A 17,894-nucleotide genomic window follows, 5' to 3' on the forward strand; every position below is an offset into this window, starting at 1 on the left:
AGTGTCTTATCAGCTTTGTTCCCATGACACCGAGTATTGTCATCTTTGCAGAAATGCAGCTTTACTGAATAGAAAACTGATTCTGTGATTATGCCAGCAAAGCCAGGACACCAAGACACCTGAATATTGTCTGAATTGCTGAGCATGAGGTGATGACTGTGATCCCTGTGGTGCTGAAGGCAAGAGCAGGAGAAGTTCTGTGTATGAAACTTTTAATGGTTACATAGGAAGGTGAAAACCAGGACCTCTGCTGTAGCAGTCTCCAAAATGCTTTTCCCCACACCTGCACAGTACTGTGCTTTCCCCAGCGAGAGGTGAGGAGGAACAGTGCTGCTGTGTTGCTGAGGAACTGGTCTGAAGAGGAGGGGTCCAGATCCTCTGTAAGCTTGGGGCACTTCTGAAGTAGAGGGTGTTTTTTTAAAGGAGAGACTTAATTTAAAGCACTGTACAGCTGGGATTCAAGTGTTTAAAGTCTGGAGGGTCGTGCTACCAAGATGTGAAGTGTGCAAGACAAAGTTGGCCATGTTTGTGAAGATGTGGTGCTATTTATTGAAGAGATCATAGACTAAGATCTGATAAACTTGCAGATCTCCAAGGATTAAAATTTCTGTGTAAACAAGACAAAAAAATCAGTTATTACCATTTCCATGCTATGTGATTGGGGTGGTGACAATGAGTGAGAGGTCAAGGACAGGGAGAAGACTTGATGCAGAAGACTGAACCCACGTAGTTTGAAGAAATGTAACTTTGGGGTCAAATTCTGAAATAATATTTTTAGACATGGTTAATGTTTTGTGGAGCAGATGGACAAGGAAGCCACAGGAAGAAAACTGGTACTGGAGAAGAATAGCAGGGCACTGGCTGCAGCCTGTTTGGGTTTGTACCCTTACACGAACAGGAGCTCACCAGTAACTGATAATTTCAAAGCACAGTAACCTGAAAATACAGAAGCTTGTTAAAACCCAACTGAGCAGGGTAGCTGTTTCTGTGGTTCCAGGGGATATTAAGAGAGTTACAGACCATGCAATTAACAGAAATACAACAAACAAAATAGGCACATGCCTAAATATTGCGGTGAGGCAGAAGAGTCTTTGTGAAGGCCGGCTGTGCCTTATAGTCCTGTTGAATGCTGAAGGAGATAAAGATCGGTGTGCCTCGATTTGCAAAAGCCATTCGGCAAGGTCCAGTCTTGAAAATTCTTGAGGAAGGTAAAGGAAATGTGGGATAAATGAAGGAGGTTGTGTGGTTGAATGACCGGTTAGACATCAGCTAACAGGTGGGAAGTGGGGCAGGGAAGTGAATGGCCCGTGTGTGTGTGTTGTGTCCCCTCTCCTCCCTGCATCCAGGATGTTCACTGGTGAATTTCTGTGCCTCTGGTGTTCACTGCCTTAGTAAATGACCTGGAAGTGAAGTGAGTAGTAAGGTGATAATTTTTGCTGGTGATACGGAGCTAACTGGAGTTGTAAAATCAAGGACCGACTATGGATGGTAAAGCGAAAGATGCAGTTCAGGCTGGATAGATGTAAATTGATTTTCATGGTGGGGGAGAATAAACACTCCAAACTTGACACAAAAGCTGTCTCTGAGGTGCCTCTTTACAGTGCAGGGACAAGTTCTTTGTGTCCTGGTTCCATGGAAAAATCAGTGAAGTTCTCATCTGCAGTCAAAAGATAACTGGAATAATAGAGAACAGGGAGAGGGAGGAATAGAAACCAAACCAAAGAACATCATTGTGCTGCTGTCTGTAGTAGTCACCAAGTGTGTGTGTTGTGGAGGATGCTTGTGGTTCTGGATTCCCCTGCTTATCAAAGAAGATACACAACTGGAATTATAGCAAGAGTATTAAGAGGTACAAACTTCCATACGAGGAACAGCTGAGTAGACTGCAAGTAGCCAACCTTGAGAAGAGACCATTGGGGAGTGGGGTATGAATGATGACTTTAAAATCCTTGAGGAAATTAGCAGAGAAATGCTATTCCTCTCTTCTGATCCTGAAGATGCAAGTACCAAGCAAAACCAGGCTGAGCAGTAATGGAATGGGGGAGCCGCAGGATGTTGCCTTTCCAAAGAGCTTGCAGAGCTTCAGAAAGCAGTCCGATTAATGGAGGAAAAACTACTGTGGTGTGAAATAGAAAAAGACCACCTTTTGCTTAGGAAATTGTTTAAAATCTGTATTGGACAATGAAAGGATGTTCTTGGAAAGTACAGCTGTGCTCTGTCCTGTGCACCCACTGCAGCTATGCCTGGAGACCACGCATTGGGCTGGACGCTTGTTCTCATCTGCTGTGTCTGCCCTTATGTACTTTTTACTCTCTTGTTCATCACCTATATAAATAGGGGTTTTTTCTGATAAATGGGAAAAAAAAACCCCAAACCAACCCAGAAATTTAACTGCTGATGGTTTTCTAGTCCTCTTCCTACCAATTAGGAGCTAAGAGTAGTTGTTATCACAAAGCTGTCGGTCACTGAAACAAATGGACATTTTATCTTGCATTCAAGGAAAGACTAAAAAAGTAACGGAAAATCTGAAGTGATTTCAACATTCTTACCTTAAATGATTTGTAGGTTGGTTTTTGGTGTGGTTTTTTTTCCATTTTGTTTGGGTTTTTTGCGTTAGTTTTATGTGGGTGTTTGTTTGTTTGTTTGTTTCCTGTATTTCTGCTACAGGAAATCTTGTGGCATGGCCATTCTGTGCTTGACTGATATTTTGTTTGGCTTTTTTTGAAGGTACATGGGAATAGGACTTTCTGCTCAAGGGGTCAACATGAACAGGCTTCCTGGTAAGTCCCTGTTAAGATTTAGTTTGGCTTACAGTCTGTGTTAAATGTTCATTTGAAATAAAGATTTTAAGTTATGTATACGAATTAGTGAATGTGTGTTTCTGTTAACAAAGTGTCATGGTTATAAGTATCTTACATCTGGAAGTTTCAAACTATTGCATGTTATCCAAAACTGAGTTACTGGTATTGTTAACATAGCCATTAGTGTTGAACTAATGAGGAATGGGTACAGTGGTGAGCTTTCAGACATGCAGGCTTTATTGGCATCTGAAAAATAAGTAGCAAAATAATTTGACAATGAAAATAACAGGAAAATTAGCTTGTCATGTTGCCTCTCCTCTTTTATTTCCCTTTCCTACTTAAAAAAATAGTAAAATTTGATTGAGTGGTATTTCCAGTTCATATTGTTGCTTCCGTTGTTTGAAATGTTTGGTTTTAGCTTGGCCTTCAAGTTGGTCGAGTAGCTTATTTTTTAAAATAAATAATCAGCAAGGAATCTTTTAAGATAGTTTTTACTGAACACGTTGGATATTCTTAACTTCTAAATTTAGATCAACATAGTGACTTCTGTGGCAGGAATTCTTTCACCTGGGTTTGAAACTAAACATTTTCTGTGTTTGGTAGAAAGTAAATATTCTTCAAGTGCCAGAATGGATGACAGCTCGTTCCCAGTGGTGGGGGCTTTTTTGGTCTTGGGAGTGATTTACTTCTGGTGTAGTTGTTTTAAAGCTGAAATGTGTGTTCAGCCCTTACTGTGCATCCTGGTATCTCCAAAGGAGAATTTTTTGTGAATGTCCTAACAAGAGGAAGAGTTTCCGTAGGGTTTGCACTAAGAGCCTTTGGAATTAACTTCTCAGGGAGATTTTTGCTTCTTATTGCAAACTGTATTTGTTAATAATTGTTATAACAACTACAGCATATACACATTGGAGAGAGAATTAGGGTCATGGGTCTTCATCTACTCAGAACTAGACCAGGGCATGAGGAAGGCAGGACATTGTTTTCTCAAGTGATACTTGGTAGGGAATGTCTGGATCAAGATGATCTGCTGTCAACAGGTATAGAAGTCTCAGTTGTCAGACTCTCCCTCACTTTGCCCCGTCCTGACCCAAGTGGATGTTGTGCAAGACTAAGCACGAGTCCAGTCCCACCATCTTTTCCCAGGGTTGAAGTGCTTTGTGTCTTGGAAGAAGAGTTGCTTGACTCTTATGGGAGCATGGTCTGTTCAAGAAATGGCTCTCCAGCTTGTGCGATGGAAAGATGGGTGGGGTTGTCTTGTAGGCTTGGCCTGTAGACTGCTGATTGGATTATGCTTAACCTAGGATTCTTCTGGGATTATAACACGTTTTTATATACATATATATGTATATATGTATGTATATATAACATGTTTGAATACTAACCTGAGATAATACTTACTGAATGTCATAGGTGTGCTGTGCTGAAATTGAACAGCCAACGTAATTTCTATTTTTTTTTTCCCTTTAGACACTAAAAATTCACCAAACCACTTCTGATAAATGACTTTAAAGCCCAAGAGCTATGTGGGCAGTGTTCTGTAGCCAGTTTGAATCAAAGTGCCTGTATGCTGCTATTATTTCTGGTGTGTATGTGGTGGATGTGAATTTTTTTTCTCTTGAGTGAAATAAAACATAAAGTGAACTTGAGACTTCAGATAGCGCTTATTTAGCAATGAATTGCATTAATTTGATCCTGTGAACCTGTTGTTTGTTTGATCACATGCAGGTTATGCTGCCAAGAGTGATTCTGTGGGCATAGTTAGGTCAATCTCCCGTCATCTGTGTAAAATGAACTGCATGGCCCTGCACTGAAGCTCAATAATTATCTTCCTGGCTTTTGGAGAATGAGTCTGATTTATAGTTTATTGCTGAAGTAACTGAAGTGAGAAACATGGATCAGGCTGAACTGTTATCAGGTCCTCACAGCACAGAGTAAGAGCTCACAAAGAAGTGATAGACTTTGGAGTCTTGACTTGGCTTCACATCAAAGTATGATTTTAACTTTTTGTGACCTGAAACCATGCCAGGTTTGTCTCCTTGGACCCTTTCTAAGTCACTTCTGCTTTAACAGATCAGTTTTTGCTCGGCATGCTGGCAGGGCAGTATGTGACCCACTACAATAGTGGTTTGGGAGCCCAAGGCCTGGTGTAGGAGTCAAAGCTGGTCTCTTTCTTGTTCTCACTTTCCGTGGGGATCCTTGGCACCCAGTCAGCCCTAATTCAAAGGACAACCTTGCTGCTGGGTTCTGACTCAGACTCCTTTTTCCCTCCTGAAAACAAACACTTTGGCCATACACAGTTCCAAGTCAGGACATTTGTGCCTTAGGCCAAATTTATTTTGGCTTCAGCCCAGCTGGGTGCTGGTGGGAGCAGTGCTGAGCTTTCTGTGAACGTTGGAAGTGTGGTTGGAGCAACTTGAGCATTTCCTTAAACTGCCCCTCTCCGCATTGTTAACAGAGACTGCTTTTACAAGGAGAGTGCCCTGTCCTGGTTTGACTCAAGGTTTCCGTGGGCTGTGCTTTGAAATTCTATCAGCAGGTCTGGATTTAGTGTGGGATTTTTATTGACGTGCCAACTTTGTGACCCTGACATATCCTGTTGATTTTTAAAATTATTATTACTATTTTTATTTTTTTAAAGACATTTAGAACACTTACTATTAAACATTCTACTTTAAGCTAGTGGCTTTTATTGAAATGTCTGCTGACTCGTTTCCTCACATACAACTTTTTTTCACATGTGCTCAGCATTTTGGTATCTGAGGATGAAATTACCCGTTACAGCTGAACTGATCTAACTCGCTGTCATCAAAGGAGCGAAACTTGACCCTTCCAACCCCTACCTACAGCTGCACAGTCCCTCCTCTTCCCCTCTGCAAAACCTTGGCTCTGGTACTTGTTACCTCCTTGGCCAGGCCAAACCTGCCTGCTTTTCTGCTGTGCTGGGGTTGTGGCAGGCTGGTCCCTTCAGAACTCATGGAGCAATGCTCTTACCTTAGCATCTTGACTCTAACATCAGAATTGTCTCTTATTATTTAGTCCAGTTTTAAATTATTTTTTAGTTATTTTAAATTATTATTAAATTATTTACATTCTATAAATGGTTAACATTGTTGTTGTTGTTATTATTATTATTATTTCCTTTTAAAATTATTGTTTAGTTATCTCAGTCCAGTAAATTTTTTTCGGGGTGCAGCTGGAAATATATTGGTGATTTGCTACAGGTTTCACCTAATCTTCCCAGAATGGAGAAGATAGGTGCTCCTGTCTTTAATATGGGTGAGATCTGCACGCTGGAGGCGGTTCTCCTCTGCATTTGGTGGTCTGCATTGGTTCAAGTCCTTCATGCTGCTGGAAGATAATGTGTTATTTGTTTTAGCTCTTTGAAAGTAACCCAGCAGGAACACAGAGCCAGGCAGAGAGGGAAGGAGGGATGATTCTCTACAGTAGCAGCAAGGTCTTAATTCAGTCTAAAATGTTGTGAAACCATACCCTTAGGCCTACCCTGCTTCTGTTTCTGAAACAGCATAGATAGGATCTGACCAATCACTTCTAGTGACTTTAAACACCGTGTGGTTAATAACTGACTGGCTGTGCTGTGCAACATTGCATGTGTTGGGGGAGCGCCAGCTTTCATTCACTCTTATTTTGGTTTATAAAAACTTTGATTATTTTTTCAGCTTACTTTTCAAATGAAAAGATACTGCTTGGCTTATTCACCATCTGTCTGCTTCAAACTCTCTATTAAATGAGCAAGCTTTCAAATTTAAGAATGTTTTGTAGACTTGGATTAGCATGCAGCCAGGTAAAACAGCAGAATTTGGTGTACAAACCTGCTCTGTATTGGGGTTTGGCTTCTGGGACTGTAATGCCTTAAGCCAGGTCAGCAAAACCAGCACAATTTGTCCAACTGTCCCATGTCTTTGTTCAGCAAAGAGTCCTTGGGGTGATCTGTTTCTGTAGGCATGTAGATAAAATAAAATGTGCCCTGGGAATTAAGATTTCTCCATTCTCCCCTCCTCTGTGAAAGCCATCTGTCCTCCTCTGTAAGCCACCAACATGAACAGGCTTTCCGTTTTAGCTTCGTTTGGAGATCCCTTCCTTTCCTTTGCATTCACTTCTTACTGATAGGTTTGTTGCATTTGTAGATAGGACTTTTATTTCTTCTCAGCTTATCTTGGATATTATCAGAGGAGATGGCAAGCAGGGGAGCAAGGCTATTGAGGAATCCGTCTTCCTGTTCCTTTGAGAGGGAAAAGATACTGGTTTCTCCCCTAGGAATGTTCACGGGGGTTTTTTAGGCAGATGTGCTCCCATCAAAGAGGGACCAGACAAGGGAGGCTGGATGGATGTTGTAGGAACCAGTGAGAAACTAAAGGAACTGGGCTTGTTCAGCCTGGAGAAGAGGTGGAGAAGGGATCTTGTAGCAGCCTTTCACTGTCTAAAGGAGCTTGCAGAGAACGTGAACCCAGGCTCTTCTCAGAGGTGCACAGTACAAGGAAGAGGGGCAGTGGGCACCCATCTCAACACCTAAAATTCTCTTGAGAAATAAAGTTGTTATTCCTCATTAGACTTGGGGATGAGTTACTACAGAGCTCTATCCTCAGATTTCTAACCTCAACGTGACAATGCTCTAGGCAACCTGCTCTACTCCTAAGTTAGTACTTGCTATGAGTAGGAAGTTTGGCCTGAGACCTCCAGATGTTCCTTCTAGGCAGTTTGGTTGTGGTTTTTGTTTGTTTGTTTGCAATTTTTGTTTGTTTGGTTGCAGTTTTTGTTTGCATTTTTTCTGTGATTGCCAAGGGATCTTTCCACTTCCAATGTGCTTCAAGTACTTTGTTTCCTTGCATCAGCTTCTGCTTTGCGTTGTCGCTTTCTGTGACTCCAATGACAAATGAAGGAGCTGTGCTAAAGGACTTGGTCCCAGTGGTAAATATAATAATTATAGAAGATGAGACCTCACCAAATCACCTGATCTGAAGCTAATTTAATTATGCATCAGTCCTGCCTGACAGGCATGTGTCTAAACCAGCCTTTCATTATCTTTCTGGCAACTTCTTCCAACACTGTCCTTGTGTTGGAAACTTTTCCTGGTGACTAAGCTGAATATCCCATGTAGTTTAAGGCTGTTTAAGTCCATTTAAGTCCACTCTTGGATCATGTGAAGGTGGAGAATAATTAATTACTTTCCTCTTTGTAGCTGTATACATGAAGACCTCAATCACTGCTTTGTGGTCTTCTCTCGAGACCAATCACGTATGCCTCCTTACCTCATCCCTGTTTTTCATGTTGTCTTGATTTGTGACAACTCTTGTTGACCTTTTCTGAGCTCCCTTTCCTGGATGCATCACCAGCACCAGTCTCTTACTCCCTATAGTAAAAGAAAAGATTAAAATTCAGAGCAAGTCCAGGGAGTAGCTCTTATCCCACGCTGCAAGCAAGGGCAAGGGAAAATCCTTGCCAAGCTTTCACAATTTCTGAGGCTTAAGCAGAAAGGGGATGGGCAGGGAAGAAGCCAGATGGTTAATGGGGAAGGGAAGGGCCTTCCCCCATGGCTTCTAGAGCAACCGGCAAAAGCCTTAAAGTATGGGATTAAATACACGAACAATATGTGGCAAATAAATAGTGATGCAGTCTGCTTTCAAACCCTCCTGGCTACATCAGCATTTTGGATGCCTGACTTGATTTTTCTATCTTTAGAAGTAATTTCTGTTAAGTTTGTTTAACTATTTATGCTGCTGCTGATCAAGCTCTGTCTTAAAATACCTTACGATATTTCTCCTGCTGTGAAGCTCTTCCAGAACTATACCAACCCTCCTGTGCCCTTGACGCATGTTTTGTTCTTAGTTTTGCTGTGCCTCTCCATGGAGAACTTGAGACTACTGTGGTTTCTATTTAAACCATTCAAATTATTCAAGAATGGCTGAAGGAAGCATTGTAATTTCTTAGGAGGAGTCCAGGTACTTGCTTTTACCTGATCATTGCCTATAGTCCTCTTTTTCTTGCCTGTATTTTCTACATGCACTTTGTTGGGTCTTCTTCTGGACCACGGAAACGTTTGAGGTATTGTTTGATAGAGTTTTAGGATAAAAGTAATTTAATCAAAGTGGTACCTGGAATGTATACTTGGTTCAACATTTAATACTTCTTATGGCAATTTGGATCTGTTAACGTTACTTCTGCTAGGTTGGTAGTGGCAGTACCATCTGTACCGTGTCCTGCTGGACTGAGTCAATGAAGAGTGAGTCCACAGCCCAACTCTGCTTGCCACTCCATGTTTAAACCTTTCCTCTTGCTAGCCAGTTGACTTGTCAGGAATTTTGTTTTATCTGTGCAGTAAGTATAACCCAGATTGAATAGTACCTAAATCTGTGTTTTGCCATGAGATTTGCATCTAGATGACTGTAGTAGACATCACTTATTTAGTACCTGCATAAATTATCGAGGATGGTGATTAATTTTTGTACGTCAGGCTAAGGAAAATGTAGGGTTGATACTGATTATTTTTTAAAATAAATAATAAATAGATGTGCAGTGCCCCAAAACTGCTTATGGAAACACCTCCAAGACTTAGTTGCGCATGTGGTCCTTCAGCTGGCCGTGCCAGTTCCTATCCACAAACTTGCTTACGCTGCTGGTACCCTCTCATTTATTCTAGCCAACCAGTTTGTGGGGCTGCCTGTGAACTGGATCATGTAATTGGGTTAATAAAAATGGGTGAGGGGCACTGCTTGATTTTGAGGTTGTGTATCTGTTCTGTGGCCCAGTCGATCATACAGGTAATGCAGGTTGAAAAAACTCCTCTGTGAGATTTGAATGCCTGGATAACAGTAGTCTGAGATTTGATAAGAGACAAATATTGCTTTCACCTAAGATGTGTGCTGAAAACCTTAATTAAAGACTGAGCAAGCTCTCCAGTTAAGTTGTCCACTGGTCATGGAGACTTTTTCTGAAGGAGCATCTTGCTGGAGCACAGTGAGCTAAAGCTAGCTTGGCTGGCTGTGTCTCTAGGTTGTGTCTGCCTTTTTCAAGTTGTTTGAAGATGATGGCTGGATACCTTTTATTTTGGTGATTCGTCACACAATATATGAACATAGTGAAGCATGGAAAATAAATGTCGATGAAAAGCATATGCTAGTTTTGCTTTTGCCTATCTATACCTTGTAATACACATGATCGAGGGACCGAAGGTTTTGTGAAGCAACTGAGCTCAGAAAGGCTATCAGCTGTTATTAGTAGGACTGTGAGCTCGTAGTGGTGATGCCTGGGGTATGGAATGGTGCCATGAGGAAAAATCAAATGCGGGTGATGGAAGAGAACCCTGCCTTGGGAAATTTCTGGGCCAGATACCTTCTAGCTGCATGTGGTTTTTTTGCTGGTGACGTGTTAAAGAGGCCACGGTGTGCACGCTGTGGTTATTAACACCCTAGAGTATGATGGGATGAGGGCATTTACAGAAATTGTCTTGCTGGTAGCGGAGGAAGTTACCTGAAATCAGAGCACAGTGACTTCTTGCAAAGAAAGTGTATTGTAGAGGAGTCCAGTGGTCTGAAGCAGAGACCACCAGAAGTTTGTTCAAAGTAAGTCAAGGGGATGCTGGCACTCACTCCAAATTAGAGAGATGCAAAAGATCCAAGCAGGGGAAGCCTCTGCCCTGTGGTGGCTGCAGGATGGAGGACTGCGATCCTAGCACTGCTGAGCAAACCCTGCAAATGTCTTTTGAGCAAGATGCACTGGAGCATCTAGGAAAGGGTCCTGTTGCTCAGGTGCAGGTAATGTGGGAGCAGTGAGCAGTGTCAAAATTCTGAAGTTCAGTAGGAGCTGAGGATAAAAAGCTGCTTGAGAACCGCTCCAAAAACTTCACTTGGGTAGCCTTGATGCTGCCAACTTAACTAGATTTTGACCTGAAGATGTAATTTGTATCTGTCTTCAACATCGTAAGAGGTTATTCGGTGTGGTTAGAAGTTGCAGGTTTTGGTGCTGCATAATGAAAGAAATGAGAGGGAAGCAGGTCAGTGTGTTGGTTCAGCTCTGGATTTAGGGATCTGTTTGTGCAAATGGAGTTTTAGAGGGAGTCCTCCCCATTCAAGGGCTCATCTGGATGGGTGAGGATTATTGTGGAGCTTAGAGCTGGTGGGTAATAGACATAGGCTGCTAAGAAAAAAAATATGTGTTACAGTAGAGTTGAGAGGTCTGGCCTTTGTGAGTCAGAGCCTTTTGGATTTGTCTACATGAGTCTCTTATTTTGGAAGTGGGGTGTATTTTTAAAGTGGATCCACTGTTGTCACCCCTTGCAGTACTTGTGTTTACACCTTTGGTTGTGCTACCCTTGTTTTTTTTAAAATAAACGGAAAAATGTGCTCCAAGAGCACAGTTGGTGCACCCCAGCTGCTAATAACTCTGCAGTCCGCAGGACAGGGCTAAGTAATATGCAGAACCTGTCCCCACTAAAAAAAGCAGCTCATGCTGGGGAACTAGTGTCCTGAGACTGGTTGAAACTGGTTGTTTCACTCCCCAAATCTGCTCTTACTGTGCTGCACCATCTCTTATTTTCAAAATAGCTTTTGATTTTTTAAAAAATTATTTTTAAGCCCAAATTAAGGCCATGCTAAAGAAATGGATAAGAAATTTGGTCTTCTTACTGTAAAACTAAATGATTTCCTTTGAACTCAAGCTTTTGCATCGTATTTTATTTTTAGTGTAAAAGTCTTTCCCAGATGGAATCAATTTAATGTGTTCGGTGTATGTAAAGTTTCATCATAGGAAAGAAATCTGAGAAATACTCATTTTATATTTATTCTGGGTATCTCCAGTTCATTTATATTGCTGCTTTTTTAGTCTTCACTCTCAGTTCTATGTGTGTGTGGTGCCTGTCCAAATTTGAAATACCCCACGTGTGCCCTGTTGCATCCACGTTGAAGAATCCTGATCTCTGAGTTCTTCTGTTGTTGCTTAACTCAGCCTCATATTGTTTCCTCTTCTTCTTTCTACTCTCTGCAGATCAGTAAACACCCTTTAAAGAGGTTGTTCTTTCTCAAAATTGTATCATCTTTATTTAAAAAAACAAGTGTGAGTCTTCAGTTTTCTGATTGACCGATCCACTGCCAATCCAGCTCTGCCGAGCTTTGTTTATTTGCTCAGTCTTCTCCTCATCCCACCTCAGCTTTCTCACTTTCTGCTTAGTTTTGTCAGATGCTGGTTTGTGTGCTGAGGTTGCCTGAACTTGCACGAAAATTCCAACCTGAATATTGAAATGGGCTTGATTCATTTGCTATGAATGAATTCGTATCCCATTTTCAGCTCCTACATGAACTGCAAGTTCATTCTTTCACGCTCTTCAGTTTTTCACGTATCGATAGGGAGTTTTTTGACAAAGTTTGGTTTTGCAAGGTCTAAATTTTGGAGACATCCAAAGATAAAACTTACTGGTGTACAATTAAAAGAATTAACCGAGTGTGCTGTGTGTGGGTGCGTTGTGGCACGGGAGGGGAAGGCTGGGGACTGAATTTGTGTACAGTGATGGCCGTGGTGGTTCTGTTACGAAATACATGCTGAGTTATGCGAGTTGATATTTCAGATTAGGTTGTGTTGATAGGGTGTTTGGCTGATCTGAATTCAGATTATTCATTCTTTTAAAATGTGTATATTCATGTCTTGTTTGTCCATGATCAGCACTAGAAAAAGAGCTGGATGTCAGGCACCTGCAGGAGGGAAGTTGGAGCGGCACAGAGGAGTCCACCTGAGGAAGCACGAGCTCTCCTGTCGGGCAGATCCTTTACCAGCTTCCTCTGAACGTGCTGGGCAGGAATTGCAAGAAATGCACACATTTCTATGTTAGTTGATGTACCATTCCCTTTTTCTTCCCAACAGGTCTTGTTTTTTGGAGTCGTGGTGCTGAAGTGTGGTGTGTAGGATCTGTAGTTTGCCGTGGATGGACTCGTGCAGGTTCTATAAGCTGTTGAAAATAAGCAAAGCAAGAAAAGCTGAAGTGGCCGTTATATTTGTACCTGGAAGCATGTGCAGTTTCTTTCTTTACCCTCATGACTGCGAAAACCTCCGTCCCCACGCACTCTGTGCTCTGCTCGTTAGGTGTGCCTCCTCTCATTAGGTTATCTTGCTTGTAGCTGGATACAACTTGTCTAGGTGGGACGGGACGTGTTTTAAAACAGGAGCCTTCTGCGAAGAGCTGATACCGGAGGAGTTGGCACAGCACAGGGGAGTTGGACAGATATCTCAGTACGCTGCATAGTGCTTGCTGAGGAGTGACAGCAAGTCCTCAAATGAGGTCAGATCTCACACTTCCCAAATATGGCCAGACCTGACACTCTATCAGATGTGCTCACAGCTGGAGAGCAACAAAACCAGCTCCTGAACCACAGAATTTAGGTAAATAACCTTCTGAATGAAGGTTAAGTTTAATCTCATGTTTTATTTAGGGCTATTTGTGTGACGATTAGGATTGCATAAAGTAGAAGTCACTGACTTTTTCCCCTTCAGACTCGCTTCAATTTGTGTGGTTGCCTGTACTGATTGCCCTGCCTGCACCCAGAAAAACTGCTGCCATTCATTTGGTCCGGTTTTAGGGAGGCACTGGTTTTCTTTTCTTTTTTTTTTTCTTTTTCATTTGGTCTTTTTAATTAGACTCACTTTTGGGCACACAGACTTCAGGTTTGAATGGAGGAGGCAGACCAAAAGCTGAGCTTCACCCTGGAGTATTTGGGAGAGTGCTTGCTGCATGTCATTCAGGCTGAACAAAACCATGAATCAGTATTTCAAGGCAGTAACCCTGGCCTTGGAAGATTAATCAAAGAAGGTGTTTCCACTGGCTGTTGAGTGCTCGGGCATCAGCGTGAGTGAGAAAGAAGTGGTTCTTACTCGGGGGTTATGGCTGTCCTGTGCTTTTCCATGCCCTGATTTCGGTGCTGTAGCTCTTTTAGAGATGGGCTGAGTCCTTGTAGAGGCTCTGCACACTTTTCTCATGCAGCGTTCCCAGGAATGTCTGATACGTCTACACTGGAGCCTGCCTTTGTGCGGAGCTTCTGTCATCCAGCAGCTTGCATTGCTGTTGTGCCATGTGAAAACAGTTTCCAAAGCGGAGTGGAGATGGTGTTGCATAGCGGGGGTTGTGATTTGGCCTTTACCAATATCTCAGTTTGCATCTCCAGCTGTAGCACAGATAAAGGACAATCCAGGTAATCTTGGTGACAGTTAAGAGTTGACTGGCAATTTAGAGAGAGCAGTGTAGCTGTCAGTGAGAGTTGTAATCAGCACTGCATGTTTTTGAGATTAGAAAAAAATTCTTTATCGTGGCTGTACCTATTATTTGAGCCTTTCAGATAAAAGGTAACATCAACACAAAGCTGAAATACACTACACCACAGACTGATGGATAGCAGCTGTTTTTGTTGATGGATAAATATGATCCTCTTCAGAAAACCCTGTTACTTTACGTTAATTGATGTGGAAGGTAGTTAATTAACCTGAGTTTAGAAACTTGAAGGCCTTGTTGCAGCCCTTTAATGTCATGAGATCCACTTCCTCTGAAAGACTTCTTCCTCCATAAGGTCTTGTGCTTATATGAATGGTTTTTGTTCGTGATTTTCTTACCTCATTAAATACCATTTTAGGGATTGTTTTTATAGCAGCTGGATGCGAGCCCCCTGCATTCCATAGTGAGCTCTAACATCGCTTTCGGCTGAGTCATGGAGCTGCTCTGTCTCGGTGTATCTGTAAATGCCTCTTGCCCGTTATCTTGCATGATTTTTCTGAACGTGTCATAATATTTTTATTAAGATGTTATTGTTTATCAGCTAAAAGTTGGGCTGTAAATAAACATGTGAATTATTTAGTATGATGAGGTTTGGAGCCTGTGTTAACGGATAAATGACAAAACTCCTCATCTGTCTTGTCTTTTTTATCCCTGTCCTATGTTGTTTTGCACCTCTGCACTTCTCCCTACCCCCTCCAGAGTGGTGTGTCAGAGAATATAATAGACAGAATAGTGCAGTGGTGACCTGATCATGCTAGAGAGCTTTTTGAGCCTTGCTTTTGTAGGTAGAACCAACCTGTTTTGTAGTTGTGCTTTAACCATGTTGTGTTCTTTACAGGGCTATAAATGGCTTGTAGCTTGGCTTGACCTCTCTGGTATAGGGAAGACCAGATCATGTTCTGACTCTGGCAGAAGATGGCCCGTCAAGCTTGGAAGTTAGGAGGGCTTGCCATCTTTAGTCAGTCAAGGAAGTAGGATTTTTATCTTGGATTACTGTATTCTGCGGTGAGGTGCATGCTAAATAATAGTGCAGTGGGTTCATTAACAAATCTCTGGGGCAGGTGGAACAGACCATTCCTGTTGACAAGGTATTGCTTGTGTTGCAGCCATCCAGAGCCTTCTGGTTTTGTTTTTTCTCTTTATGAGTCAATGGGTAGTGTCACTTTATGTAATTAAGTGTAGACTGCGGTTTGATGTTGTTTTGAAGCCTGTTTAACATGCAGTAGCTGTCAAATGCTACGAGTTGCTGGTCTGGTCTAAACATTTCCATGCCAGATCAATAGTATTTAAAAGGCAGTTTCACAGTGTTACTTTCTGCTCGTAGTCTTTATGGTGGATCAGACAGTGCTTGTTAGCACCCGTGTTCTGCTGGATCTTCCGAACTCTTGCAGGCCTTTTAAACTTTTTTGGAGTCTTTTTGATCTTTGGGTCACTATGTCCTTTCGTTCCTGCTTGCTCTTAATACAAGAGATATGCTATGATTATTTTTTTCCTCTGCTTTGGGTGCTTGCCACATTTAAGTCCTTCTGCCATGAGGATTTGGTCTGAGCTTTGTGTCTTTTACAGTTGCAAGTACGAGTACTTTATTCAGAAACATGGAATAGCCTCTGAGCCAAAGGAGTCCTGCTCTTTTTGATTAGCATCATCTGGTGTTGCTCTGCAGATGCCAAATTGGACTGGGATGAATGTGCTTGATCTGCTGGGAGCTGGGGTGAGGTGGAGGCCGCTGTACGGCCATCCCTCACTGGGATGTGTGCAGTGGTGTGGTGCACTGCACCATTACCTTGTACGTGATTCAGCATGGCACTACGAAGACTGAAACCTGAGCATGTCCAACCCCTGCTTTAAGAAGTTTGTCCTTCGTGAGGTGAAGTGGTTTTATTTTCTGTATGTGCGTGGATCTGGCAGTGCAGTATTTGATCTTCTACTGCTTTGGAGTAATTTTACCACCTTGCAGAAGTAAAAGCTGTTGTGAGAAAGAAGGCACGCAGATAAAAATTAGGATGTTACTAGCTAGGACTTCATTTCCTGGTGTCCATAGGTAAGTGGGTTTTGGGGACATATTTTTCCCTTGACATTTTCTAGGCAGATGTCCAGGCCCTTGAAGTTCTGCCAGGAAGATGCCGTAATATGCTGAGCTGCTCCCTGCTCCTATTCCTGTCCTGCCGCTGGTGGTGTGACTGTACCTAGAGCACGATTCTGTGCCAGAACCACGCTTCCCCTATCCTCACCGTCCTAATTCTGTGGCATAGGTTGCCGTCGCCACTGAGCAGCTATTTTTGTAGTCTGCGTATGGAAACAGAAAGATGTGTTGTTGTAACAGTAATAGTTGATTTGATTCTGAAGCATGGTTGAATGAAGAAAAACAAAGCTACCTCTTTGCTCTCATGCAAGCATTTAATGTTTGTCCAACTTCATATGGTATGGCATAAAGGCTGTAAAACTGAACTACAGCTGAGATGCTGCAGCATCTCAGATACTTCTTAGGACAACGGGGGGTTTTTTGACCAAACGTTTAGCTTCTAATGCTGTAGGAGCACAAGGACTTGCTCCGCCTTCCTGTTGCTAGAGACGAAGGCTTTCACTGTCCTGGGCTAACAGCAATGTGTCCTTGCAGCCAAGAAGGCCAATGGCATCCTGGGGTGTATGAGAAGGTGTGGTTGTAGGTTGAGAAAGGTTCTCCTTCCCCTCTGCTCTGCCCTGGTGAGACCGCATCTGGAATATTGTGTCCAGTTCTGGGCCCCTCAGTTCAAGAAGGACAGGGAACTGCTGGAGAGAGTCCAGCGCAGAGCCACAAAGATGATTGAGGGAGTGGAGCATCTCCCTTATGAGGAGCGGCTGAGGGAGCTGGATCTCTTTAGCTTGGAGAAGAGGAGACTGAGGGGTGACCTCATTCATGTTTATAAATCTGTACAGGGCGAGTGTCAGGAGGAAGAAGCCAGAGAGATCTGATGGCAAATAACAGGACAAGGGGCAATGGATGCAAGCTGGAGCATAGGAGGTTCAGTCTAAACATGAGGAAAAACTTTTCTACTGGGAGGGTTACAGAGCACTGAACAGGCTGCCCAGAGAGGTTGTGGAGTCTCCTTCTCTGGAGACATTCAAAACCCCCCTGGACGCGTTCCTGTGTGACCTGATCTGGGTGATCCTGCTCTGGCAGGGGTTGGACTGGATGATCTTTTAAGGTCCCTTCCAACTCGTAATACTCTGTGATTCTGTGAACATACACCAAAAGCACATCCACTGCCAGAGCCAAGCCCACTGCAAGATGATAGAGCAGTAGAGGGTGGTTCTGCCTCTGCTGTGATAAGTGCTGCTTCTCTATATTTATTTTTTTCCTGTCCCCTCAGACATCAGTCCCTGCCTGGGACTACTCTGCCCAGGACATAGTAAAAGCAACTCTGAATGGCAACATCCTTCTTCTCCCTGCACCATATTCATCTGTTCAGCCTCTGTTTAATGTACTTTCCCCTCCACTGACATCATGCTCTGCTGCTGCCAAAGGCCCAGAGCTGGCTGAGCAACAGCGGCACAGCACGGAAATGGCCCTGCCCCCAGCCAGAACATGGTCCAGCAACGACTCTGGGCTCTGTAGCCAACTCCACCCTCAGCATCCCATTCCCTGAGCGCTGTACAAGCAAAGTTTGTACATCTGTTTCTGCTGGCCTCTTGGATTCAATAAATCTTATTAAAATTATTATGTTTGGTCTGTTTCAGTGTGTTGACACAAGTTCGTGTTCCTCCGCGGGGAGTGTTTGCACGCTACTTGCCCTGGCACAGGCAGCTGTGGGAAGCGAGGATTGCTGGCCCGAGGAGTGGGGACAGGG

The 17,894-nt window shown here is 42.9% G+C and overlaps 1 protein-coding gene across 1 annotated transcript in view; it reads left to right on the forward strand.

Annotated features, from left to right (window-relative positions):
* Positions 1 to 2,727: 2,727 nt before the first annotated feature.
* The window catches only part of RANBP10 (RAN binding protein 10), a gene marked incomplete at its 5' end in the record, with an annotated part of 47,353 nt that continues 32,186 nt past the window's right edge, over positions 2,728 to 17,894 (forward strand). Inside the window, one exon of the mRNA XM_010190074.1 lies at positions 2,728 to 2,780. Coding sequence (XP_010188376.1) covers positions 2,728 to 2,780 — 53 coding nt within the window. The remainder of the gene's footprint in view (positions 2,781 to 17,894) is intronic.

This window comes from Mesitornis unicolor, unplaced genomic scaffold (assembly GCF_000695765.1).
Source record: "Mesitornis unicolor isolate BGI_N332 unplaced genomic scaffold, ASM69576v1 scaffold18898, whole genome shotgun sequence".
Lineage (NCBI taxonomy): Eukaryota > Metazoa > Chordata > Aves > Mesitornithiformes > Mesitornithidae > Mesitornis > Mesitornis unicolor.